The sequence below is a fragment of the Miniopterus schreibersii genome (genome assembly GCF_964146895.1).
Source record: "Miniopterus schreibersii genome assembly, chromosome: 2".
Lineage (NCBI taxonomy): Eukaryota > Metazoa > Chordata > Mammalia > Chiroptera > Miniopteridae > Miniopterus > Miniopterus schreibersii.
Window position 1 is genome coordinate 133065651 of NC_138102.1, and position 27476 is coordinate 133093126.

The following is a 27476-nucleotide window of genomic DNA, read 5'->3' on the forward strand; positions in this document are numbered from 1 at the left end:
TGTGCCCTGACCGGAAATCAAACCTCGATCTCTTCTGGATCATAGGTCAATGCTCAACCGCTGAGCCATGCCGGCCGGGCAAGAGAGACACATTTTTAAAACTATTTGGATTGAAAGAGGGAGTGGGATCTGGAATCAGCATTCAACATTTTTTCCTGATGAAATTTATATATTATATATTTCCACATATGTCAGATACAACACACACACACAATGCATATGAGTAACTAGTACTATTGTTCACTGAATATCTTCCAACTGTGACCACTTATGTAAACTAACAATTATTTTTATAAATTGGATATAGTTGATTATTGGATCAGAGGGCTTGACACAGATGAATGATTTTTTGAGAGGCCACCACTACCCTCTGGAATAAGAACACCCAAAGGAACTTTAGTGACACTGTACTGCATATTCCCTCCCCTTAGGAAATCTAAATACTCTAAGGCCTACGGCCAAAAGCAATGAAATTGCCAGGTTCTGGTCAATGAACCACTTTTGCAATACCCAGGGATACTAGGGTCAGACATTATTTCTCGTAAGGAGCACTAATGTAATTTATGACTTAACAGAAGATCACCTTTCTGAGTCAGTGACTACTACCTAATTGCTTGAAGGATTCTTCCAGGCAAGTGGTCTGGAAACCTTTTACTTATTGTGATCTCTAAACTTTTAAAAATCTTTTTCCTCTTACATATCTTGGAGAATGTGAAACAACACAACACAGCTTGTAGCTTTGAGAGCATTTCCCCACACAAAACATTGTCTTACTTCTCACAATAACCTTATAGTAGGTAAAGCGGGTACTTTTGTTCCCATTTTTAAGATGCACCAACTGAGGCCACAGTGAAGCAGGACTCCAAAGGTCAAGTCCAGCATCCTTAGTGCCACAATCTCAGGACGCTGCATGGAGAACTGGGAAGCAAAGTGGAACCACCACGGAGAACTGCGCCTCCGAAAATCTTTGGTTTCTGTTCCTACATTTCACAGATATTTTTCTGAGGCAGATTTATACCACGGCTACCATACACAAACATTCTGATCGAAAAGTCACCTTCGTGTATCTACAGAGCGGGTAACTTTATAAACTGTGTTTTTTTGTTTTCTTCTTTCGTGAAATAGCCTGAAAACAGCTCCCCCTTGCTGTCTTTCAAAACATATCTTCCCCAAAATGAAAGCGCAGAGCTCACTTAAGAGAGTCTTTCTGCCTCTCTGGGGCTGCAGCTGAGCTCCAGCGGTGCAGAGTGACTGCTAGGCAGGTAGGTGGTCTTCTCTCTCTTCTTGCAGAGCGCGTCCTTCCTGCCTGGACACTGCCTCTTTCTCACCCCCACCCGCCTCATACCCCCCAGGGCGGCAGCCTGGCAGTTTTTCCGCTAGGGTGCCCAGGACAGCGCTGCCTGGGTGGCCCATCTCCGGCAGCTGCTTTCTGTCCACTCGAAGTCCCCGCGATTTAGCAATAATCAGACGATGTCCCCACGGACTACTGTGGCCCAATTCCCGTCCATCCCCCATGTGAGAATCAGCACCCCCCCCCCCCGCCCCGAGAAAACCCCAGGAATCTAGTATAGCGAAAACTCCCTAAGTGTCCCCGCACCCCCACCCCGGACCCTGGGTGGGGGTGGGGTGGGGACTGGAAAACAGGGAGACGTTCCTTTTCCTGCAGATACACGCACGGCGGTCCTGCGGGCTGCAGCGAGACGAGCGAGCGCGCCTTCCTGCCCGCAAACGGGCAGAGTAACAAAGAGCCCGCAAAGAAGTTGCTGGGGAGAGCGCGCCCTCCAAGTCACCCAGCCGTTACCCAGAAGAGGAGAGTGGGGAGCCGCGAGGCGGGGAGAGATGGGATTCTGGTAGCCAAATTGCCGTGGGAATCAAATCAGCCAGGCTCACCGCCGAGGAGGAACCTGGGCTGGAGGAGGTGGAGCCCCGCGCCTAAGCAGGCGCCGGAGCGCGCACGCCGGGCGGTGGCCTCGGCGTTCCTAGGCAAGGTGTTGAACGCGACCGTGGAAGTCACACGCGGGGTGAAGGCGGCTGCTGAGGGAGGCTGGAGGACGTGGTGGTAAGCCCAGAAAAGGCATGACCCGTCCTGTTCAACAAGATTTTTGGAAGACGAGAAACGGGAAAGCGACAGGATCCCGCCTATTACGCTGAAGAGTAGGCAAGTCTCCCGGCCCCACCCCTGCAGCCGCGATGCGCAGGGGACAAATCACCAGCGAAAGGGAGGGAACATAAACAACCCCCGGGAAGGGGGTAGGGAGGTGGGGAGAGCAGGAACCGAGCAGTCTCCAGCCACTGGGGCGACAGGGAGCGCGTACCGGGGAGACAAACCCCGCCTCAGTGAGCGAGTTTGGAGCCCGCAGCTCTCAGAGGCTCCGCGCGCACCGCCCCGGCTCGGTGCGGTTGAGAAGGCGCAGGGCAGGAAAGGCGGCCCGCGAGGGAACCGAGGGCACTCAGCTCGCGGGTGGGACCCCGCGCGGGGCGACGCCGGGGGCGGGAGGAGCCGCGAGCGGCGAGTGCGGAAGGGAGGGCGCGGGGCAGGAGCGCACGCCCGCGGGCGCGGGAAGGCAGCGAGCCTCCGGGGAGGGAGGTCCGGGGGCGCTGCATGGACAGCATGCGTTTCGACAGAGGCCCCGGTGCGGGGCCCGCGGGCAACTCCAGCCCGTGGTGGCCGACCACCGGCGGCGCCAACACCACCGCGGAGACGGAGGCGCTCGCGGAAGGCGCGGGGTCCAAGAGGGACGCGCGCAACGAGGAGCTGGCCAAGCTGGAGATCGCGGTGCTAGCTGTGACGTTCGTGGTGGCCGTGCTGGGCAACAGCAGCGTGTTGCTGGCGCTGCACCGCACGCCCCGCAAGACGTCCCGCATGCACCTGTTCATCCGCCACCTCAGCCTGGCAGACCTGGCCGTGGCTTTCTTCCAGGTGCTGCCGCAGCTGTGCTGGGACATCACCTACCGCTTCCGGGGCCCCGACGGGCTGTGCCGCGTGGTGAAGCACCTGCAGGTGTTCGTCATGTTCGTGTCGGCCTACATGCTGGTGGTCATGACCGCCGACCGCTACATCGCCGTGTGCCACCCGATGAAGACGCTGCAGCAGCCCGCGCGCCGCTCGCGCCTCATGATCGCCGCCGCCTGGGCGCTGAGCTTCGTGCTGAGCACGCCGCAGTACTTCGTCTTCTCCGTGGTCGAGGTGGACAACGTCACCAAGGCCCACGACTGCTGGGCCACCTTCATCCAGCCCTGGGGCTCCCGCGCCTACGTGACCTGGATGACCGGCGGCGTCTTCGTGGCCCCGGTGGTCATCCTGGGCACCTGCTACGGCTTCATCTGCTACCACATCTGGCGCAACGTCCGCGGAAAGACGGCGTCGCGCGAGGGCAAGGGCGCGGCGGGCGCGGGCGGCGCCTTCCACAGCGGGCTCCTGCTCGAGCCCTGCGTCAGCAGCGTGAAGACCATCTCCCGCGCCAAGATCCGGACCGTGAAGATGACTTTCGTGATCGTGACGGCGTACATCGTCTGCTGGACGCCGTTCTTCATCGTCCAGATGTGGTCGGTCTGGGATGAGAACCTCCCCTGGGTCGGTAAGTGTCGGGGCGACCGAGGAAGGTGCTGGGATGGAGCCGTGGGGGCGGGGCGGGGAGTCCTTTTCATAACAGTCCCCCTAGGGCAGTTGTTCTTTAAATGTCTGTGTGCATGAGAATCCCACCTTGGCTGAAATGATCAAAAAGGCAGATTCCTGGGGCGCCACCGCAGACACTTTGAGGCGGTGGCTCTGGGATGGGGTCCTGGGATCCTCATGGGTAGCCTGCCCGTTCCCAGGACCACAAACCCAGAAACCGCGCCCCGAGGCAAGCCACACCGCTGCAAAGCAGAATGACTTTTCTCTCTCTCAATAAACTTTAATAACTTTTCTCCATAAAGGCCTTCATTAGGGTTATTTCTAGGAGTTTTCTATTTTTTAATGCTGTGGTAAGTTCATTTTGTAAATTACACTTTCTATTCTAACTGGTCGTTGCTGATTTTAGATATATTGTTGCTATGTGTTGATTTTGAATCCAGCAACCATGCTAAACTTTTATTAGTGTTTTTTTTATTGTTGACACTATTACAGACGTCCCCCATTTTCCTCCCTTTGCCCACCTCCCGTCTTTCACCACACTGTTGTTGGTGTCCGTGGGCTATGTCTATAGGAATGACTTTTTGCCATTCACTAACCTTTGTGTTAATTTCCCTGCTTTCAGATCTATTGGATTCAAGGAAATATTTTTACTGTCACAACTGCTTTTTGCTGGTTTGTGAAAAGTATCACAATTAATATAAAGATTTTGTAGAAATGCCCCAAGGGCAAGAGTAAAACATACATTTTTTTGTTGTTGTTCTGAAGAAAGATTCTTAAGAAGTCAGTAATTCTAATTTGGCATTTAGCTAGTGTTCCATTTCTTATAATTTTTTCTAACAACCACTTTACCACTCTTTTTTTGGTATTTCAAAGCAGGATTATTAATAAACTCTAAATTTGTTAGATTGATTAGTCTTTCAGCAGTAACTTGACCACATAGTTATACACCTCTTCGCACAACCCTGGCAATAGTTTATGGAGAATGTTTTTACACCTACTACCTTGTTTGATTTTAATTCCTTCACATACTAGAAAAACTAACTTCGCAAGCATTACCCCAAAAGGAATTATTTAATATTGTATCTTGAAAAAATATTTCCTTTTAGTAAGAAGAAAAACTTTCAAAAGAATTATATTACAGGAATGTTACCAACAACTATAGTTGGGAAATGGGTATCTGGGAAGAGCTGTCTTCTTGTTATTTGGGATTCAGTAGGGAGTATATGTGAAATACTTTGGAAGTTATATGTGTAAATAAAACATTTGAGAGTGAATTTAATTCAAACAAATGGGAAGTCTTGCATGGCTATAATATTACCAATGAAAAATACAACATAAACGCTATATTTTTGCTTACCATTTCCTGTCTTGCTTGGTCTTAGCAGCCTCTTAATTATTGACAATCAAATAAAAAAAAATCAGTCTAATAATCACTTTATCTGAATTTAGGCACGATTAGTAAAATGTTCTTCACTTATGTGTAGGTATATTGATGATTTCCATTATTTTTTAATAGTCATAGACATGGATCATGACCACCTTTAAAAGTATAGCATCTTAGCAGAAAGTATGATTAAATGCCTGTAATTTATTCTGGCATAGCATGAGTGAGAAGACCCAGGCTTGTATTTTATAATCAAGGAAAAGTCGATGCTTGCTAATTATTGTTACCTTCAGAAAAGGCATATTACCTATTGTTCTACAATGAAAGGTTATAATGCCTATGTAGTTTACCAGTGCAAACTAACATAAAATATTTCAAGAGCCTGCTAGAATTTCCTAATTTAGCTGCTCATAATAATAATATAATTTAATTTTTTAAACCACAATCAAAGATGGTTTTCTTTGAAAATTAGAAGAATTTTCTAATTAACCAAAGAAAAGCAACTAAATATTGCATCCTTCAGGGACCTATTTCAACTGTCCCCTTCTGTATCGTTTCATTATTACAATAATACACTTTAATATTAAAAAATTTAAAACCACTATTTCAACTATCCCCTTCTGTATAGTTTCATTATTACAAGAATATGCTCTAATATTAAAAAATTTTAAACCACTAAACATGGTCCATGATGTCAGACTTTTGCCTGAGTTACTGGGATGAATGCAGTTTGCTATATGTGGTTATAGACTTGAAATTTCATAAATGCTGTATCATTGAGCACATGCTGGTGCTGGTATAAGGACACAAAATTTTTAAAAATGGATTACTAATATTCTCAACCTCTTAAAAGTCCCACTTATTCTACTTAAATATTTTAATAGTGTTTTTAAATATTTGAATTAATTTCAAAGCATTTTGCTTACAAAAATATTTTATAAGCAAGCAATGTCCATCCACCACCTATTTCCTTGCTTGGTAAACAAAAGACTTTATTTTCTATATTAACCCATAAATTTTTCCCCACTTTCATTAGTTAGTAGAAAAATAAATTTATACAGTGCTCAGTTACTTGCATTTGACTATTTGAATAATATCCCCTTATGTTTTCCTTAGAGTCTGAAAACCCTGCCATCACCATCACTGCGCTGCTGGCTTCCTTGAATAGTTGCTGCAACCCCTGGATATACATGTTTTTTAGTGGCCATCTCCTGCAAGACTGTGTCCAAAGCTTCCTGTGCTGCCAAAACATGAAGCAAGCATTCAACAAAGAAGATTCTGACAGTATGAGCAGGAGACAGACTTCTTACACTAACAACCGAAGCCCGACAAACAGTCTGGGTCCTTGGAAGGACTCACCTAAATCTTCCAGGTTCATCAAATTTATCCCTGTTTCAACCTGAACCCCTCATTCACGCAGCTGACTCTTGGGACAGACTTTCTTGCCCATTGGCTGAATCCAGGTAGCAGAAATGAGAGCAAACGAACTATATGAGATAAGCATAAATCAGCCTGTTGGGTACAAGACTGTGTTTCTGGTCACATTTTCCCATTGCTATGACCAAACGCTATGAATTGTTTTATAGAGACTGGTAATGAAAACATGCTACACTAAAATTTCAGGCCTAATTCCCAGAAATGTAACAAATTTCTAAAGGAAATATAACAGATGCTTCTAAAGGAAAAATCATAACCATCCTGACTATATATTTTGTTGTTGGTTTCTTTCCTTTTGCTTTCTTTTCTGATATAACTAAGGTTTGATTGGTTTAGAGGTTATATAACGTAGGGGTTTTATTTCTGAGCAAAGTGAGCTCACCATCAATCAGTCTTAGTGCTTGAAAAGAATTAGAAGAGACTTCAAAGAAATTGTTTCCATCCAATAAAATCAATTTATACATCAGAAAATGCAGCCTCAAACGGTGGCCTGGAGATGGAATGTTGCCTCGGAGAGGCATGAGCGTGGGATGTCTGGTTCATAGTGGAACGAGGAAAGTTCTGTTAGAAGCTGTAAATCACCTAAATCCCAAAACAGGAACTTTGGAACTGGCAGTTCCCTGCCTTAGGTTCCTCATGTTTTATTGGTTGTGAAAAGCCAATGGACTAAGGTGCTGAAGGTGAGAAAAATGCATCAACTCACTGATAATATTTTTCTTCTCCCACGGCAAGATCATTTTAAAGTCAAATTTGTATCAGGAATAGTCAATCTTATTAGAAGAGTAAAAGTGGTCTGCCCAAGGTACTATGCAGACTTTCTCTCGAACCCTGTAAACATGTTTTAACCAGTGTCAAACTATAACACTGGTATCGGACGGTACCCTTAACAAAGCAGTATGCTGGATATTAACATGATCGTTGCTTTATGTTTGGGGAATTCAGATTCATAGATAAGAATCTGCTAAAGAGTGACTCGGGATATGCAATGTCCCTCACATTTAATTAAAAATAACTTGGTCTTTCCTTCGGATTTCCCACCCATTTAACACTGTCAGTAGAAGAGAGACAGGGTTTCGACTGGGATGCAGAGGGAGATGGAAAGAAAACTGCTCTGCACCTCATCTGGCTTTCTCCGTTATTAAATGCATGACTTTAGGCAAATTACTTCAAAATACATAAAGTCTGTATTTCCTTGGCTGTATAGTGGAGTTTATCACACCTCACAGGGTCCTTTTGAGGACTAAATGAAATCAATTGTGTGAAAGACTGTCATAAATAAACTGCCAAGTGCTATACAAATGCTAGCAGTTGTTTTTATTATAGTCTTGGGGCCTTCGGAATCACTCAGCCTTTTTCTGTTTACTTTTCATCAACCAGAATTTGTTGGTTTCGTGTCTGGGATATGAAATCCTAAAGCTTAAATATAGCTTCGCTGATTCACTGGAAAGCACTGCCAGCGGCCCTGAGCCTGGCTTCTGCCTAACTCCAGTTTCCCAGGTTAAAGATAGAGCTTGCCTTCCTTTGAATGCAGGTAAATCAAAGCCAGCTAAGAGCTCCAATTCCTTTCATTTGTAAACATAGATAAATCACAACACTATTTGGCTGTTGTTGCTGTATTTTTTATTAATGGAACTCAGTGGGTTTTTTCAAGCTATTTTGTCTGGCTCCTATTCCTTCTGAGAGACCATGCAATGATGTGAGGACACATCATAAATATTTTGCAGCTCTTAAAGGAAGTAATGGTAATTTTAATAGTATTGTTGGGGTTTGGGGGGTTGTTGTTTTTTTTAACTCTGTAGATAAGAACCTGGAACTGTCAACTTCATTCCTCTTCATTCTCTTGACTTCCCAAATTCTCAGGCCTTTTTACTCCCTGGATTGATATGCCTAAAAAAACTGTTTGCAAATGTTTTATAGAGATTAAGTCCTTAGGTCTTAAAATTCAGCTTTTTAAAAATCACAAATATATTTCTTAAAGGGTGCTGTCCAATGTGAGCCATAGATTAAATTAATCAATTCTTTATTATTGGAGGCATGGCCACATCTCAGCAACCCTGCCCTCGGTAACATTGTCAGCCCTTTTGACAACTTCTCTTTGACATTTCAAAAATGAAAGCCTTTGGGATCGGAACAAAGATCAGCCCACTTTTTTCTAAATCTAGTTGCAAAATAATAACCTCATGGCTCTTGTATAAATTGTCAAAATGCAATACAATTCAGTGTTAATCTTATTTCTAGGAACATCTGTCGGATGGGGTGCATATCAACCTACCTGGCTGTGTTTTCTCCTTTTGAATCATTAGAAGACAAGGTACAGAAAAAAGGGTGGGGGACGCCTGAAGATCTAGTGCTAGTTCTGCACTAAGCAACTATATGGGCTTATTCTCTGTGGTTTAGGCTGAGAAGCTTAACTTTTATAGTTGCTAAATTTTCTTAATGTTATGTACCAAGGAATGACATTCTTATGTCCCAAAACAGTATTCCAAATTGAAATAGTTCTGCCTGTCTATTTCAGAAGAAAGGAAAGCGTAGGTGGTAAGGAAAAAGAGCGTTGGGGGGAGATTTCCCTTTCTTGACCAATGAGAAGATCTGAGAGATTATGCCAAATGAAGGCTTGCAGTGAAGAATAAAGTTTATTTTATTTTATTTTATTTTGCAGTTATCTGTGGGAAGACCCTGCAAGCACATAATATCAATGTATCTATGTGGGTATGGGGAAGTGATTAATAAATAACCTGTAGGGAGAGACTGATAGTATTATCTGTTGGGCATTTGATAAGCATTAACTGATGATGAAAGAAACATTTTAAAGTACATAATGTGCTTAATGGGTTAATTTTTGGACATGTATTTTTAAGGTATAAAACTACTCAGCTTTTATACTAAAATATCATTAGGAACGTAACTGTGAAGAAAATTAGTGCAATTCCATAGTTAATTATATACTTGTCTTACATACAGAATTTCTATCATCATCAAAACAATCTTCAGCCATGATTGAGGGAAGGGTGTGTTTTTTAAAGAGAAAAAAAAAATCAAATAGTCCTAATAACAAGTAGTACCCTCCTAAACATATTATAATTCCCAGAATGGACAAACCATTGATGATTAAGAAACACAAATTTAATCTGTTATTACACAAGTAAAGCAATCCAATTATATTAAAGTTCTATGGTGGGGGTTTTTTTCAGATTCTAAAACCTACATTTTTGTAATGTAATTGGACACTCAGAGCTTTAAATTATAGCTTTAGAGTTTTCTCTACCACAAAAGCATAATTAGGAGCTATCTCGGGAGACATTGAGCCTTGCCTTCACCCCACATATCAGAGATTAGTCTCCTTTAGGTCCTCATAAACCGAGCCCTTATGGATTTTCATTCTGGAGGCAACAGCTTTATTTAGAGTAAGCCCAGGGCAGGGCCATCTGAAGCAGCCACTCTCCCTCTTCCTCTCTCTCCTTCCCTGTGACCCTTTTAGTAGACCCAGTGTCATTAGCAACACTTGGAACCATGAATAACACAGAACAATATTAGAGAATGATTTTTTATTACAATTTGACCTCGGCCAATTTGAGCAAAAATTTAAGAACTATTCATAAGAAGAGTTATGTCCTCAAGGCAACCTAAATAAGCTGAGTCACACAAATTGTGTGAGTCCATTGTATACATAGGCATTTAAAAAATATTGTTCTAACTCAATTTTTGGGGTATAGTAAATCATCATGAATAAAAAATATATTTGACCTATAGTATGTCAGTATTAAATATATACATATATTATGGCTAAAAATTAAATGCCTTTTTTATTTTATATGCTATAAAATCACATCATATCTTTTACATTGATTTGTATTCTAAATAAAAACAATGTGTCATAGAGTGAGTTAAATATTTTTGTGTCCCAGGATCAAATTAGCAAATACAGAAAAGAAAATATGAAAATAAATCTGATAGTAATATCAGAATAATTAATAATTATTATTAATATAAAAGAATTAGCATTTCCATGCATGAAGGTAGTTGTCTTTATATCACAGGATTTATGATATATTCTATGTTGTATTAGCTCATTAGTGTAACAAATTTATTAAGAATTCATGTTGTGAATTTAGTATTCCATTTTTTGAACTGTTTCTCAAATGTTCTATATCACCTAGCTTACTGTGCTCTACAGAAGAATTTCAATGTGTTTTCTTGGGGAAATTGTATGATTCTGATTTTGATGGATGTTGAAATATTTTGTGATTGTACCTAATATTTGGTCCTTTACAGAAAAAAAATTGCTTGTGTTATTATATTAAAATAACTGGTGGATTTATTTCTTAATTTTACTGTGTATTGCCTTGATTCTTTAAATAAAAATAAATCTCAAAGTTGTTTGAAATAATTTTTTACAATCTAGTTTAATGATGACATATATTTTAATTTAATTATGCTGATTTTGAAAAAACAAAGAAATGATTTACAGTTGGTAGCTACTGATACCTTTATAGTTGAGCACAAAGATGTTCATGTTTATACTCTGACTATAACAAGAACAGGTGAAACTTTATAACTGCCTTTTTAATAAATTACAATACTGAAAGCAAATTAATTTAATTTGGTCTGTAGTAAGACAACCAAAATAATCGGTTAGCTGAGGTCACGTGTGTCATCCTACCCTAAAAATGTCATCTCTGTCCATTTGCCTCCAGAAGTTGGTGAGACTGATTACTGGGCTCATAGATCAAGACTCTTCCCATTTCATAGTCTGCAAAATTGGAAATCTTTACCCTGTGGGCTAACAAATTCAAATGACATTAACTTTCAATTTACTTGTTTTTCTTTTACAAGTTAAACCCTGATAGCATGGACTAAAAGGCTTATTTGGGGTTTGGCTTAAACTCCAGAAACAGTGAATGCCCAGAACGGAAGAAAGCGAATCTGAAGTCTCTATTTTAAAATACTGTTATTTTGTAACTCACTGTTATTTTAAAAGACTTATAAATGCTTAAGAATAAACAGAATTTCTACCAAAACATATTTTTAAGTTTTATTTATTTTCTTTATTTTCCCCCATCACCATTTATCCCCCCTATACCTTCTCCCACCTCCACCCACACCACTATCAATCAGGTAAAATTGAACTAATAGTTCCATTGTATACCAGAAGACACTCACATAAAGAAATGTGCTAGTGTAGAATTTCATTCATTCATTCTCTATCTTTAACCCTTCATAATCTCTCAAGCATTTCTTCCTTTCATCTTTTCAAATGCCTTCTAAATGCCTTCACTATGACATATATCAAAATGATTGCAATGTTGGTTTATTGGTCTGCCTTCTCCGCAACAATCATAATAACCATGTTTATCTTAAAAATAGGAAGTGTTTCCTCTTCATCTTTGCATCTTCATATAGTAGTAGCAGTTTATAATATATGCTTAATTAATGAAATCAATGTAGATATTACACACACATATTTTATATATGTGTGTATATAGTATGTATAATATATATATGCAAATGACTAGCAGTTGCAAACACAAGGCAAAGTCTGTCTTTCTCTAGATTTAAGAGGAATCCTGAGGATTACTATGAATTCCTGCTTCTGGTGAACTCTGAATCCACAGCCCATTAGTTTACGTCTCATGACTACTTTTTCTACATTCATTCGCCTGCCATCTTTATTCCAACAATCCTGAGCACTTGGCTGCCCTGTGTGATGAGGTTCCCCTGAAGGCTGGGGGTCTGGTGAGAGTTTAGATTATGCCTCAGAGGGGATAGTGATTCATATGCATTCCCCAAAAGGTTCATGGCCATCCCTTCTAAGGGGCATTAGTCTCTAATTATTTTTCCCTTTAGGGCCTTGCTGGCTGCTATCTTGCTCAATCTTCTCACTACCAAGACCCAAAACCCTTGTTTTCCCAGCTGTCAGAAATTAACATTTCCTCTGCTTTGTTTTGTAGAACTATTTAATTTTTATTTGTCTAAAACACTCTCACTTAGACTATGCCTTTCAAAACAGCTCATTGTCTTTAAAGGTGTTTTCCCCAAGTATAAGAGCTATTCTCGTTCCAAAAGGAATGTTGTTTTTCCTAGATCAAAGAATTCAAGCTGCATTGAGCTTTTTAAATCACTTATTTTCTTCTCCATTTCTTTTATACTGGTTGTGAAACATAGGGTGCCTAAATAGTTCAGATTTTGCCCTTTTAATGCATTTGTGAAACTTTTGCACAATTGATATTTCTCCAGGTTGGATTGCCCTCTATTTCCAGAGGTGCGCAGTTACAAGATCATCTCAAAATACTCAAGCAGATAATCATCCCATAATACTCTTGGAGGAAAATTCTGTAACATTCCTTTCCATAGCAGTCAAGCATAAGCAAATGCACAAGTTATTGGGATAGACATAGAGATATAGATACAGATACTTCATAGACTTTATTTTTTAGAGCAGTTTTAGATCCACAGAATAATTAAGCGGAAGGCACAGAGATTTTCCATAGACCCCTCTCCTTATAAGAGTGGCACATTTATTACAATTGATGAACCTACATTGACACATCATAATCACCAAGAGTCCACACTTCACATTAGCGTTCACTCTTGGTGTTGAACTTCTATCTCTTTGGATAAATGTATCCACCACTGTAGTAACATACAGAGCATTTTCACTGCCAAAAAATCCTTTGTGCTTCACCCTTCTTTTCCCTAACCCCTGGAAACCACTGGCCTTTTTATTGTCTCTATAGTGTTGTGTGTTATATTTTAATATCCACTGTGTCCTTAATACCCTGGCCCAGATGTTTGCTCCAGCTTACCTAATTACTACTTTATTGTAAAAAATAAAAATAAAAAATAGCATATAAAATAGACCCAACTACAACTCTAAGATATTTTCAAATAAATGGAAACAAAAGGGAAAAAAATCCTGCCACAATAAGCCTTTCATTTGGGCCCAGACATTTGTCAAAATCTCTGCTAGAGGCACTTGTACCACTTCTTTCTCCTTTGCCTCCTCCTCAGACCAATTTAAAAGCATCCTCCATTAACCAGGCCCCACTTTCCAGCTGTGGCTCAATTTTTAGGTAATAGCACAAAATTTTTCAAAGGACCAGCACTTTTCCACAATCTGATTGTGAGTGATGCGTCCTGCTCCTCAAATCCTGTGGCTTGTCAGTGAGAACTCCAGGACCCAGAACATGCCAAAAACGCTCACTCCTAAGGAGCTTTTGAAAGCAGAACAGCATATAAACAGTGAGAGCCCTTAGAAAAGCCAAAGAACCCAAAGTCTATATTTGGAGATAACAAAGAGCTCAGATAGTACTCTTAGCTAACTTCAATTTTTCAAAAAAAAACAAAACACAAAATACGAACATTTTTGAGGTATTTCAACTGATAATTATCCTTCAATTATAAAACAAACCATTCATTGCCTTTTCTGTTTGTGTTATGGAGTATAAGTTTGATTTTCAAGGCCTATATTGACATTCCAGGAGATATAAAAAGTTCCGAATCTTTGGAAAATAAAATGCCAGTATGATTTATATCTTCATTAGAATAAAGAGCTACTACAATTAGTCTTTACCATTTCAAATCTTTTGATTAATGAATTTCTCTGTAGAAATTGAAAGTGTGTGACCAGCTCAGTAGTTCCATTGGTAAATGAGAGATTAAGGGACCCCTGTCATTAAGTTTTATGAATTCTCCTATTCTTCTGAATATTTTAGGCTTAATTAGGTGTTATTTTTCTCTCTTATTCAAATGCAGAATGTTTGTCTCTGCACATTTCAGGAAGAGGGGAGAAATGATTTCTCCTTAGCTATAATTTCTTTGACCTTGAAACAGGTCCCTATGTCTACCCGTCTTGTGCATGCCTTTCCAATTTGCCTGTCCAACTTTGGGTTGAGTGGAGGGCAGGGTGTGGAGCTAAAGACAAGTCTCTAAACTAAAATATTTCATTTCTTAATCTGAAAATTCTTTCCTCCTTTCCAGTAATTGGCGTCTGACATTGACGTCCCCACACTGTGCTAGCCCACGTAGCCCTGGAACACAGCCCTGCCCTGTGCTCACCAGCTGCTTCCACCCAGGCCGCCTTCAGCCCGCTTCCACCTGGAGACCAGCTTTCACCCCGGCCTTTCAGCACTTGCTCACACAGTTCTCTTCAGCCCACCCGATGGTCTCCGTATCCTGGTTCCTCGGACCAGTGCCAGGCGCAAACTTTAATTTACAAATAACCCAAGGATCTCATTCAAATGTATATGATCTGATCCAGCAGATTATGATTGCCTGGGGCTGATTATAAGATTCTGGATTTCCAACAGCCTCCCTGGTGATGACAGCCTGCTGATCCAGAGTAGCCAGGCCTTAGAGGGTCTTGGAGCTTTTTGCTATATGGTGATGAGAAGTATTGCCTAACCATTTTCAAAGTTTCATCCAAGATTGGTCCCATATCTGGCATAGGTAGCCTCAGAAATGGCAAGGTAACATCCAATTGTCCAGTGTGGTCACTTCCTGGGAAGCGGTCTCTGAGGTTCCTTACTCTGCTTCTTGCACCAGAATGTTGCCCTCAGAATTCCCTTTGCGGTTCCCAGATTCCAGACCTAGGCCACAGACTGGCCCTGGGAACTCAAAGGCTAAAGAAAGAGTAACTTTAGAAAGAGAGGCTATGTTCCTGATGAAACAAGGGGAACACTGCCCTCCAGTGCAGAATATTTTCCCTACCTAACTGCCCTAGGATCACAGTCTACCTCATAGAGGCCCATTCCTTAAGCCTCTTTTTTCTAAGAGGGACACTGGAGTGTTTCTTCCATATTAGATCTTTCCCCACAGGCAAGATAATTAAACTATATTCCCATAGCTCCTGGACATAGTCATCTCACAGTAGCATTATTAATCTATTGAAAATGTTCTATCTGATAACTGTATATCTTTACTATGTTTATACTGTTTAGTCTTTTTCATTGCAATTTTTTTCCTATTTTAACAATGTAATACATGCATATAATCTAAAAAATTAAATGGTACTAAGATAACGAAAAATAAGCGTTTTCCAGAGGTTAAGTACCATCATACTTCTTTTTTAACTTATTTTTATTGTTGAAAGTATTACAGATATCCCCCCTTTTTTCCCATTGATCTCCTCCACCCTGCATCTGCTCCCCCCCCGAAATGGGAGCCAAAATGGGAAGACAAAAAAACAAGCCCCAAATGAAAAAACAAGAGGTCTCCAGAAAGAGAGCTAAATGAAATGGAAATAAGCCATCTATCAGATCAGAATACTGATTGTAAGGATGCTCCACAGCATGAAAAAAGAGAAACTATGAAAAATGACCAGTCAGAAATGAAGAATGGCACAGCAGAAATAAAGAACACATTGGGAGGAATAAACAGCAGATTAGAGGAAGCTGAGGATCAGATCAGCGAATTAGATGACAAGCATACAATGAAAGCAGTCATAAGAGGGAAGTTCATAGCCCTACAGGCCTACCTTAAAAAGCAAGAAAAATTTTTAGTAAACTACCTAACCCTACAGCTTGAAGAATTAGAAAGCTCCCCTGGGAAGCTGTCTGGACCAGGGCTTTTGTTTGCTGGGAGTTTTTTTTATTACTGCTTCGATTTCATCGGTTGTTATTGGCCTATTCAGGTTTTCTGATTCTTTCTGATTCAGTTTTACATGGTCTCACTCATATGTAGAATCTAATGAATGAAATAAACTGATGAACGAAATAGATCCAGAGACACAGAAGCATGGAACAGACTAATATATCTCAGTGGGAAGGCGGGGGGGGGGGGGGGGGGATTAATCAAAGAACTTAAATGCATAACCCATGGATACAGACAATAGTATGGTGAAGGCCTGGGGGGGGCAGATGTGGGGTGGAGGGATCAATGGGAGAAAAAGGGGGATATCTGTAATACTTTCAACAATAAAGATAAATTTTTTTAAAAAAGAAACAGAAAGGCAACATCATATATATGGCCCATTGATCTGCTCAGAAAAACATAATGTCAAAAAAATACAGATTTGCAGACATTTAAAATGTTCCTTTAGGCTATATCTAAGTTGCTAAGAAGATGAAGAAGAACAGTCAGTCCAGGGAAAGATAAAAACACCTTCCCACGCTTGATCTTTAGTCAGTAACTACATCTCACAAGATTCTCTTGACCTTGGACATGATTGGAAAGCCAATACTTATTTTTCCTGTGACCTCATCTGGGCATGTAGTTTAAAAGGTGCAAATCATGTGGGTATTTGGAAAAACAGCTATTCGAACACAAAAAAGAAATTTTACTTTTAAGTACTGTTTTAGTCTGTTTGAGCTCCTATAACAAACTACCATAGATTGGGTGGTTTATAAACAACAGAAATTTCTTTTCCATAATTCTAGATAGAGGCACCAGCAGACTGAGTGTGTGGTGATCGCCTGCTTCCTGGTTCAAAGACTGCTGTCTTCTTGATGTCACCTCACATGGGGGATGGGGTGAGTGATCTCTCTGGGGCCTCTTTTATTTATTTATTTTTAAAATTTTTATTGTTAAAAGTATTACAGATGTTCCCCTTTTTTCCTCCATTGACCCCCTCCACTCCACTCCTGACACCTACTGCCCCCCCCCCCCATTCTCCATCTCCCACTAGGCTCTGGGGCCTCTTTTATTTTATTTATTTATTTATTTATTTATTTATTTATTTATTTATTTAAATTTATCTTTATTGTTGATAGTATTGCAGATGTTCCCTTTTTCCGCCCATTGATCCCCTCTACCTGGAATCTGTCCCCGCCCACCCTGAGGCCTTCTCCACACTAATGCCTGTATCCATAGGTTATGCATATATGCCTATAAGTTCTTTAATTAATCTCTCCCCACACTCTTCCACCTCTGCTTTCCCTCTGAAATTCTTCAGACTGTTCCATGCTTCTGTGTCTCTGGATCTATTTTGTTCATCAGTTTATTTTGTTCATTAGATTCCACATGTGAGTGAGATCATGTAATACTTGCTTTCTCTGACTAGCTTATTTTGCTTAGCATAATACTTCTCCAGGTCCATCCATGCTGTCCCAAAGGATAAGAGATCCTTCTTTTTTACAGCTGCATAGTATTCCATGGTGTAAATATATCACAGCTTTTTTCTGGGGCCTCTTTTAAAAGAGCACTAATCCCATTCATGGGGGCTCCATTCAGAACTTGATCACCTCTCAAAGGTCTCACCCTCCAAATATAATCACATTAGGAATTAGGTTTCAACATATGAATTCTGGGGGGACAAACATTCAGCCACTGACAGGGAGTCTATAAAATTCTTTTTTTTTTTTTGGTGAGTTTTTCTCCAAATGTTAAGAGTTAAAAAAACAAACACATTCTGTTAAAATGTATCTCTAAAATTGTATTTAGCTGTTTTATATTTATCTGCTGCCATCTGCTAAAATTTGATGGGCTCTGAAGCTGAACTATACTCTGAATGACAGCTTTTTACTCTGTATATCTTATTAAGCACTGCCAGCTTCCTGGGATGGGCACTTGCATACATGATCTTATTTATTCCATATAACCAAACCCATTGAACAAGTATTAATACCTTCATTTCGCAAATATGGAAAGTGAAACTCAAGTAGACTAAGCAGTTTTTTTAGGTTACACGTATTTTAGGTTTGGGAGCAGGAGGGTATCTCAGCACCTGGCAGATAGTAGGCATTCAATAAATGTTTGTTGATTGAATAAAGTGTGAATGAATGAATGCCTCTAAATCCCATCCCTCTTGCACTACAGCATGCTGCTTCTCTGGCCTTATCTCCGGAGAAACTGAGCCACATCCTTTGAGATCCATGTAAGGTGCCTGTAAATCACTGCTTTTCCATGGCATCTGAAGCCTTCAGTTCAGTGAACTGGAATTAATGTGGATAGATAAATAAAGCATTGGCTCTCGCCTTAAAAATAGTGTAATACATGGACATACAAGCAGGGAGAGGGATGTCCATGTAATATGGTAAATTATAAGAGAGAATATAGAGGAAGCCTAGGAAGCACCAAGAGTGGGCATGAAATCAATTGCATGCAGATAGTTTCCTATACCAACTATTTGATTTGTGGCAGGCATCTATATGAATGTTATCAAGACCTGTTCATTTTCTTGACAACCAAGCTAACTCTGATCCCCACTTCCATCCTAAAAAAGTGGGGGTTACATATTATAGTAATAGAGTGGAAAGAGCCAATAATGTGACAATATTCCACCTTAATCTTTTTGTCTAGTCCAGGATGAACATGAAGACTTCAGTATTAAATTGACAAAAGAAAAGCATCTGGCCAAACATTTTTTCTCTCTATTCAACCCTGACCCGACACGTCCACTGAGGATGATTTTTCAAGTTTAGTGGAGGCTATCACCAGCTGTTACAGCAGGAACTGGAGCAGTAGATAAACTCTGGGGATCAGCAAAGAAGAGAAGAGCTTGTACCAGAGAGAACCCAGGGAGGAAATAGACAGTCAATGGAATTCAATTTCCCCAACCAACTGTATTTATGACTTTCTTCACACACCCTCCAAAATGCATTTCAGGTGAGAGCTTTGTAAAGAGAGTTTGAAAATGAGCCCAGTTCTCCCAGGGCATCTGTTTTTTATCACTCCTAAGACTTAGCAAGTCAATGTAAAGGAAATAGCTATCTTTCCTGGGTTGTATCTAAGCACTCAAACTAGATTTCTCTTGCCTTAGCCATAGTGATCGCAAAGTCCTCCTTGTTTCTGTTCTTTGACATCAGATTTTTTTTAAACAACAAATATTCAATTTATTCAAAGGAACTCGGTTTCAAAAGCTTTAAGGTATAGCATTTACATCAGATATTGAACTCTCCCATTTATTTAAGGTCTCTTGTCTTCTTACCTTTATCATCTTTTCCTTCCTAATCCATGCTGTCCACTACTCAAACACATCCTCAAAAGTACACTTGAAGTCGAATATTTACAATTCCCTTTTTGCTCTCAAATTAAGCTGAAACAACCCTCCTGGTATCCACTGCTCCTGGATTCAAAGAACTGAAATTAACACAGAAGAATAACACACTGACCATGACCTTAAAGATCGTCCAGCGGAATCTTAGAGGAAAGCTTTCCATCTCTACCCTTCAGGAAGGAATATTGGCAATTCTGTCCTCTACACAAAAGGTAAGATCAAAAACAGCTGCTCCCGGCTGGGTGTGGCTCAGCAGTTGAGCCTTGACCTAGGATCCAGGCGATTGGGGTTCGATTCCCGGTCAGGGCACATGCCCGGGTTGCGGGCTCGATTCCCAGTTGGGGGCATGCAGGAGGCAGCCGATCAATGACTCTCTCATCAATGATGTTTCTATCTCTCTCTCCCTCTCCCTTCCTCTCTCTGAAATCAATAAAGATATATTTTTAAAAAAACCAAAACAGTTGCTTGGGCCATTTAAAAAGTCTATTATAGATGAAAAACCTACTTAGGAGTCAGTTTGTTTGAAATGCACTATGGGTATCATTATGTTTGACTCTGATCCTGCAGATTCATAGTAAGTGACAAAAACAAATTTTCAGTGTTTTTATCACAAAGTACTACTCACACCTAGGAAAGCTTTGCCTGTGCACGACCCCGTAAGCACACGTTATCATTTATGTAACAGGGTCCCCAGAGCTGCATTCCAGGCAGCATCTTTGACTTCACCTCTTTCTTTACACTCCATCTAAGTGGAGTGTAACCTGCAACCAGTAATCTAGTTCTGCAGTCTCATGGTTTGGCAGGTGTTTTCCTTTGTCCCTGTATTACTGCTAACACTTAGATAAAGCCTTCTGTTACCTTCTCTCTATAGAACACAAAGAATCCTAAACTCAGACTTAAAGAAGCTTCAATTCCTGTCTCTTTTCTCTATGTGATGTGGGCCAAGTCACTATCCTCTCCAAGATCCTTCATCCTTAAGATAAGACTAATAATATCCTAGAAGTAAATGCTTAGATTTCTAAGAAATCACACAGAAAGCATCTTTCACAAAATAATTATGTATATATAAAGCATTATTATTAGTGTGTTGTGTTAGCTTTTTGGTCTTTCTATTTCTACTATCTTCCCTTCCTAATCCAGACTTCCCACTGCTCAAAATCTAATATTCCAGAAATACTTCTATAACCATATTGCTTTTTAGCTCAAGAATTTACAATGACTCCTTTTGACTCTCAAATTAAGCTCAACTTATTTCTGTAGTATTTAAAGCCCTTCAAGTCAGTGAACTGGAACTAGCATAGATGAATAAACCATTGACTGTAGCTTTAAAAATACTGGAATACATGGACATGCAAGCACAGGCACTGTGATATACATTTAATATGGTAAATTGTAAGAGAAAGGACTATAGAGGGAGCCCAAAGAGTAGGCATGAAGTCAAATATTGGAGATCAAAGAAAGCACCCTGGAAGCTGTAAGGACTGAACTGAGTTTTAAAGGATAAGCAGGTAAGGACATTCAAACACTCACAGTCTATTCAAACTTAGTTCTAGCTCTCAATAGGAGAAAATATGCACTGATTATATCTTACATTCCTAGAACGCTCTAACTAATGTTCTTTCCTATTTAAATTCTATGTTTGCTCATTGAAGGCCAAGGATCACCTCACTGTAGTTTTCCCAGGCTAACCCTTCCTTGCCCTGACCTTCCTTTATTCTGAGTGCCACCAGTTCTTAGGGATGGGGTACGTTTATGGTGCCTTAGGTTTGTCTATATATGGTCCTAAACTAACTTTCCAGTTGTTTTACATTATTAAAATGAAAGCCTCTTTTATGTGTTGTTTTAGTTTAAGTCATTGATTTATTAAGTGTGTTTTTGACCACATAGGAAAAAGATAGATAGGAAGTTTTTGAGGTTCTTGTGCAGAAGAAAAAGGTGAAAACTTCATATAACTGAAAATTATATAAACACCGATTTGAATGCTGTTACCCATAACAACCAATTAGCGTACAATGTTTTGGAATTACAAGTTACATTCCACAGGAGATAACATTAAAGGTTAGAAGTTCTCATATTTTCAAACATTTTGTTTTATAGATGGCCTTGTAAGGAAACTTTTATTATTGGTGATAAAGCAAATAACTTTATTTTTGGAATAAAAATAAATAGTTTTACTACTCAGAAAATCTTCCATTTGCCCCAGTAGTCTCTTTTTCCCATCTTACCTGTCTGGAGTTCCCTTTACTAACTAATTAGGTAGTCATAGTTCTGAGCCAGAAAATTCTGGGCCTGAAGAAAGCTATCACTTAATAAAGATAAATAAAATAACAAAAACCAATTAATTATAAAGCAGGGACTATGTGAGGGTCCCATGTGCAGCTTCCTGCTAAAGAGGAGATGTGACCAATTACAAGATTCACAGTGCTCATAAGCTGAAACCAAACCAGCCGTTCCAGAGAATGGCTTGTCCTGACCCTGAGAAGCAAGAAAAATTTCTTCCACTGTCTTCCAAAAGGGGAATAGTGTATCCAAAAACTGGGGGAGAAAGTGAATGTATTTGAATATCCCAATGTTTTCTTCTTGGGTACTGTTTTTAAAGAAAATTACATGCAATCTAAAATAACTACTAAAGATTTGCCTTTGTAAACTATTTCACTAGTTTTAGAATTATTCTGACAGGAATATTGGAGCATTTTTCACTTACAGGATATAATCTCAATCACTGATATATTTATATTTGGAGGGCATAAGTTTAGATTAAATTTAGATATGCTACATTATGGAGTATGCAGAAAAATCTTACAGAGAAATAAATCACTGGACTAGATGTTAGGAGATATTACTTTAGAGGAAATAACGATGCGAGGTTTCAGAGCTCAGTTTGAGATTCAGACAGAGATGGGTTGGAATCAGACATCTGCCATTTACTAACAGTATATTTGGATGCATTATTTCATTTTCCCAAATTTAGCTTCTTTATTTGTAAAATGGGATGATATTAACTGCCTTTGGGTGTTATCTTTAAAATTAACTAATTATCCCATCAATAATTGACAGCAATGCCAAGCTACGCTAACCAGGTGTATGAAGGTCAGCGTTTCTGGGCCTTGGTTTCCTATTTATAAAATGAGGGCATTGGACTAGATGGCCTCTAATTCCTTGTCCAGATCTTAAATCCTATGAAACCTCTGATTCATTATTATTTCATTTTTTGTGTCTTCACAGCATATTGACATATTATTGTGCTTGATACCAGGTATTATCATTTTTTGGCATTTCCCCATGGCTGTTTTGGTGCCATGCCTGGAATATAAAGAGTTGTTAATAAATGTTTACCTGTAAATGTGTAAATGAATGACTAGATGGATGAATGAGTGGATGAATAACAATGTCGTATGATCCATGACAATAAAGAAAAATTTAAAAGAGGCAGGAAAGAGCTATTCATTTTAAACTATATTCTAGGGTGTATTTTTAAGGAGTCTTGACAAAAGTAGAAAATAATAATTTTTATTCTTATCTAAATGTAATCCCATGTCACTTGAGATGATTTTAAATTATTTAGCCACAAATTCTGGAAAATTTAGAGTAATCTTCTATGGTGCCCTCAGTTTAAATACCTACTTTAAACAATTTTTTCTTTTCTTTTTAAAAAAATATGTTTTTATTTATTTCAGAGAGAAGAAAGGGAAGATAGAGAGCTAGAAACATCAATGATGAGAGAGTCATTGATCGGCTGCCTCCTGCACGCCCCCTACTAAGGATCAAGCCCGCAACCCCAGCATGTGCCCTGGCCGGGAATGGAACCGTGATCGAGTGGTTCATGGGTCGATACTCGACCACTGACCCACGCTGGCTGGGCTTTTTTCTTTCTTTCTTGACTAAGCCAGCAGTCCGTATCTCATCAGGTGAATGGAATAGTTATCAGAGTTACCAGAGTTTCAGCAAGAAACTAGAGGAAATTCCAAAGATATAGAAGTCAGTTTCCTTTTTAAGATATTTATTTCTTGTGCTGCTTTATTTTTAGAACATTCCTGGGTAATCTGAGTTTAAAGGTGTATTGAATGAGGTAATTGATAGCATTGGACGATGGAGACTTTCTTAAACCATAGTTGTTGATACAATTGTAGAAAAGTTGATAGAGTTGTGTTTTTTAAGTTGATAGGCTATAGAAGTTGATACAATTGACAGCTTTTTTAATGCAAACTTCAAATGATATAATTCTTTCCATAAAGACAAGAAAATGTGTGTGTATGAGAAAGAGAGAGGGGGAGAGAAAGAGGGACAGAGAATGCAAGGGCACAAAGCACTTAGATGCCTTTGTTGGTGAGGTCGGGAGATCACGCCTAGCCATACTCCCTCTTTTCTTTCTTTCTCCTTTCTTTCTTTTTAATTTTTTGTTAATTCTCACCCAAGGATATTTTCCCATTGATTTTTAGAGAGAGTGGAAGAGAGGGAGGGAGGGGGAGAGAGAGAGAAACATCAATGTAAGAGAGACACATCAATTGGTTGCCCCCACACTCGCCCCAACCTGGGCCGGGGATCGAATCTGTAACCCAGGTACCGCCCTTGACTGGCAATCAAACTCCTGGCCCTGTGGTGAGTAGGCCTACACTCTAACCACTGAGCCACACTGGCCAGGGGTGCTCCCTCTTTTCTGAAACCTCAACAGACAGGAAGAAATGGGAGATGTGGCTAGCTTAGAAACATTTTTAAGAAAGTCTTTAAAATCTACCACTAAATCCCAATCTGCTAATTAGAAACTTCTCTCTTCGTGCTATGGGTGGAAGTGGGGTTCTGGGGGTACCACGGAATAAGCATTTCCGGAGGCCCCCACAAGAGGATGAGGTAAGTTAGAAAGCTTTACTTCCATGGAATTATATCCCTGGGTGTCTACAGTCCCATTTTCCTTAGTCCAGTCATAGAAGTATAGCTGGGGTTTCAGTAAAGCCAGAAGCAAAGCCAGTGTCCAGAGTTTCCTTTCCATGTTGGAGCCGGGTCCAGTTCGGCATCAGGCTAGTTACAGTCGACTAGTCCACTGTATGAAGGGGTCCGCATGGCCGCGGGCCACACAGGAGAATGCAGGAGAGTGTGCCCCAAGCAACAAGAGTCCCAAGTGTCCCAAAAGCGCAAGAGGGTGAATTCCTTTGTTCAGGGGATTAAACATCCCAAATCTTCACTTCCTTGCAGTGGCCACACCCATTCTGGCCAACTATCTCTGTCCCCAGGTATGAGTGACAGGCAAGTGTTAGGGTTTGGCCGGTGACTCGGCCTGTGAAAGAATTCACAGCTAAAGTAAGAGATGCAGCTGGAGATGGAGGAGAAGGTGGAGCAGAAGAAACATTAACTCCCTGTACAGGCCACCAAAATGTTAGGGTTTGGCTGGTGATGAGGGCTGTGAAAGAATTCACAATTAAAAGGAGAAATGCAGAGAGGAAGTTTCTTTTACTTTCCACGAGGGGAAAGCATTGCTAATCAATACAGGAGCAGAAGACGAAAGGTGGCTTCTACTTTGAAGCCCTGGCTGTTGCTAAGTGACAAGGAAGGGAGGCTGGTTTGGGGGCTGAAGTTGAGCAGATACCAGGGGGTGTCTTGAAAAGGTATAGTTTGGACCTAGCTGGTTTGGCTCAGTGGTTAGAGCGCCGGCCTGTGGACTGAAGGGTCTCGGCTTTGATTCCGACCAAGGGCACATACCTTGCTTGGCTGCAGGCTCGATCCCCAGCCCCAGTTGGGGTGCGTGCCGAAGGCAACTAATCTGTGCGTCTCTCTCACCGATGTCCCCCCCCACTCTCACTCTCACTCTCTTTCTCTCTCTCTCTCTCTCCTCTCCACTCCCTTTGAAAAGCACTGAAAAAAATATCTTCTGGTGAGGATTTAAAAAAAAAGTTATAGTTTGTTTGCTTTCCAGGAGACAGTCCGGCGGATGTCCTAGGGAGGTGTCTTATCAGTATTTTTCCCAAGCCTATAAAACATGCTTAGAGCAAAAGTTTTGGAGTTCAAAAGAGGCTTGTTTGAAGGGGCGGGGGGGGGGGGGGAGAGGAGGGAACTTTCTACTAACCAGAGACTCCTTGTTTCGAATTATCCCTGAGTTGTGAAAACATCAGGGAGGAGGGGGCATGTAAGAATGTAGCCTTGAGAGTAGCTTATTTTGTCTCTGCCCCCTCCCACACTCCCCCCCCCAGCTGTTTGAATCAGAGAAATTAATGATCTTGGGGTTTAATTTCCAGGTGCTTCTCCTAAACTGTGGAAGGCCACAGCAAAGGAAAAGAGAGGCCTTTTTCCTGTTATTACAGCAAGTATCTTCCCTATGTTACGCCAACTTCACTGGGCATGTGTCCATCTTCCCGTTGTCTAGTCCCCTTACACCAAAGTTTTGCAGGGAACATGCCTATATCTGGCCTTTCCCTTGCTCCCCTGTGTTATCAATAATTAGGTTAATTACAATGGTATCATTAGGGCTTCTCCAGTAATAAGCAGCTTCTGTTTAGCTAAGCACTTGCTGACTTATTCAGTTATTGTCTTGACGTCCTGTTGGAGTAGCTGAGGAGCTATTTCCAAATCTGTGCTATGACTCAAGAAAAGAGTTTAAGAAAGAGAATTTATCATGCCTTTAATTCTTCAGTTTGCCTCCAAATTATTCCCAGAAATGTTTTAAAGGCAAAAAAAAAATTCTTAGGAAAAAATCAAAGGGATGCTGTCACAATATGTTAAATAACAAAGAAAACTTTGAAATAATATGGACATTATATTCCCTCTTTTATATTGTTCCTACTTTCTACACTCATGCGCACACACCCACAAAACAAAACAAAATTTGTTCCATGAAAAACCAATCCTTTAAGATGCTAAATAGTGGCGGATGGCGCCAAAGAAGACCTTCAGCGTTGTCCTGCAGAGCAGAGACCCGGAGATAGTGTGTAACACACCAACTTACTGTGACCTAGGAAAGGCTGCCAAGGATGTCGTCAACAAAGGATATGGGTTTGGCATGCCCAAAACAGATCTGAGAACCAAGTCGTGTAGTGGAGTGGAGTTTTCTACTTCTGGTCATGCTTATACTGACACAGGGAAAGCATCAGGCAACCTAGAGACCAAATATAAGGTCTGTAACTATGGACTTACCTTCACCCAAAAATGGAACACAGACAGTACTCTTGGAACAGAAAACTCTTTGGAGAATAAGCTGGCTGAAGGGTTGAAACTGACTCTTGATACTATGTTTGTACCGAACACAGGAAAGAAGAGTGGGAAACTGAAGACCTCCTATAAACGGATTGTTTCCGTCTTGGCGGTAATGTTGATATAGATTTTGCTGGCCCAGTCATCCATGGCTGGGCTGTGTTAGCCTTTGAAGGTTGGCTTGCTGGCTATCGGATGAGTTTTGACACAGCCAAATCCAAACTGTCGCAGAATAATTTCGCCCTGGGTTACAAGGGTGCAGACTTCCAGCTGCACACTCATGTGAATGATGGCACTGAATTTGGAGGGTCTATCTACCAGAAGGTTAATGAGAAGACTGAGACGTCAATAAACCTCACTTGGACAGCTGGCAATAACAACACCCGTTTTGGCATCGCTGCTAAATACAAGTTGGATCATAGAACTTCTCAATCTGCTAAAGTAAATAATGCCAGCCTGATTGCACTGGGTCATACTCAGGCTCTTCTACCAGGAGTCAAACTGACCCTCTCAGCTTTAATTGATGGAAGGAACTTCAGTGCAGGAGGTCACAAGGTTGGGCTGGGATTTGAACTAGAGGCTTAATGCAGTTTGAATAAAGCATCACATTTCTCCCTGGAGGTGAAGAGATATGAAGCCACTATGTTTTGGCCTTAAAATTCTTCTCTGAAATTTCAAAAGTGTGAACTCTTTATTCTTCCAAAGAATGTCAATCCTCCCCAAACCGAAGTCTAAAGATCACAAGTGCATCCTAAGGGAGGTGCTTGGAGGCATGCCTGGAAGTTGTCATGTGTGCACCACATTTCAGTTCCTCAGTATTATTTTAAATGTGCTCCTCAGCAACAGTGTAGTGTCATGTTATAAAGAAAATGGCCCAACCCTCCAGTTTGTACATCACGTCCTGCATGTCCCACACCATTTTTCCATGA

The 27476-nt window shown here is 40.7% G+C and overlaps 1 protein-coding gene and 1 pseudogene across 2 annotated transcripts; both read left to right on the top strand.

Annotated features, from left to right (window-relative positions):
* Positions 1-2168: 2168 nt before the first annotated feature.
* AVPR1A (arginine vasopressin receptor 1A) lies at positions 2169-11445 on the top strand. Its single transcript, XM_081126023.1, has 2 exons — positions 2169-3578; positions 6117-11445. The coding sequence occupies exons 1-2, from the start codon at positions 2603-2605 to the stop codon at positions 6401-6403; spliced, it is 1263 nt and encodes a 420-aa protein (XP_080982149.1). The 5' UTR covers positions 2169-2602; the 3' UTR covers positions 6404-11445.
* A 14882-nt stretch (positions 11446-26327) lies between these two features.
* LOC308553326 (non-selective voltage-gated ion channel VDAC3 pseudogene) lies at positions 26328-27132 on the top strand (annotated as a pseudogene). Its single transcript has one exon. The product of its transcript is annotated as a non-selective voltage-gated ion channel VDAC3 pseudogene (transcript).
* The last annotated feature ends 344 nt before the right edge of the window (positions 27133-27476 follow it).

Excerpts from the sequence above, each read along its gene's own strand:
- AVPR1A (XM_081126023.1), top strand. The coding sequence starts at position 2,603 with ATGGACAGCATGCGTTTCGACAGAGGCCCCGGTGCGGGGCCCGCGGGC. Across the intron at positions 3,579-6,116 it reads TGAGAACCTCCCCTGGGTCG|AGTCTGAAAACCCTGCCATC; the intron begins GTAAGTGTCGGG and ends TGTTTTCCTTAG.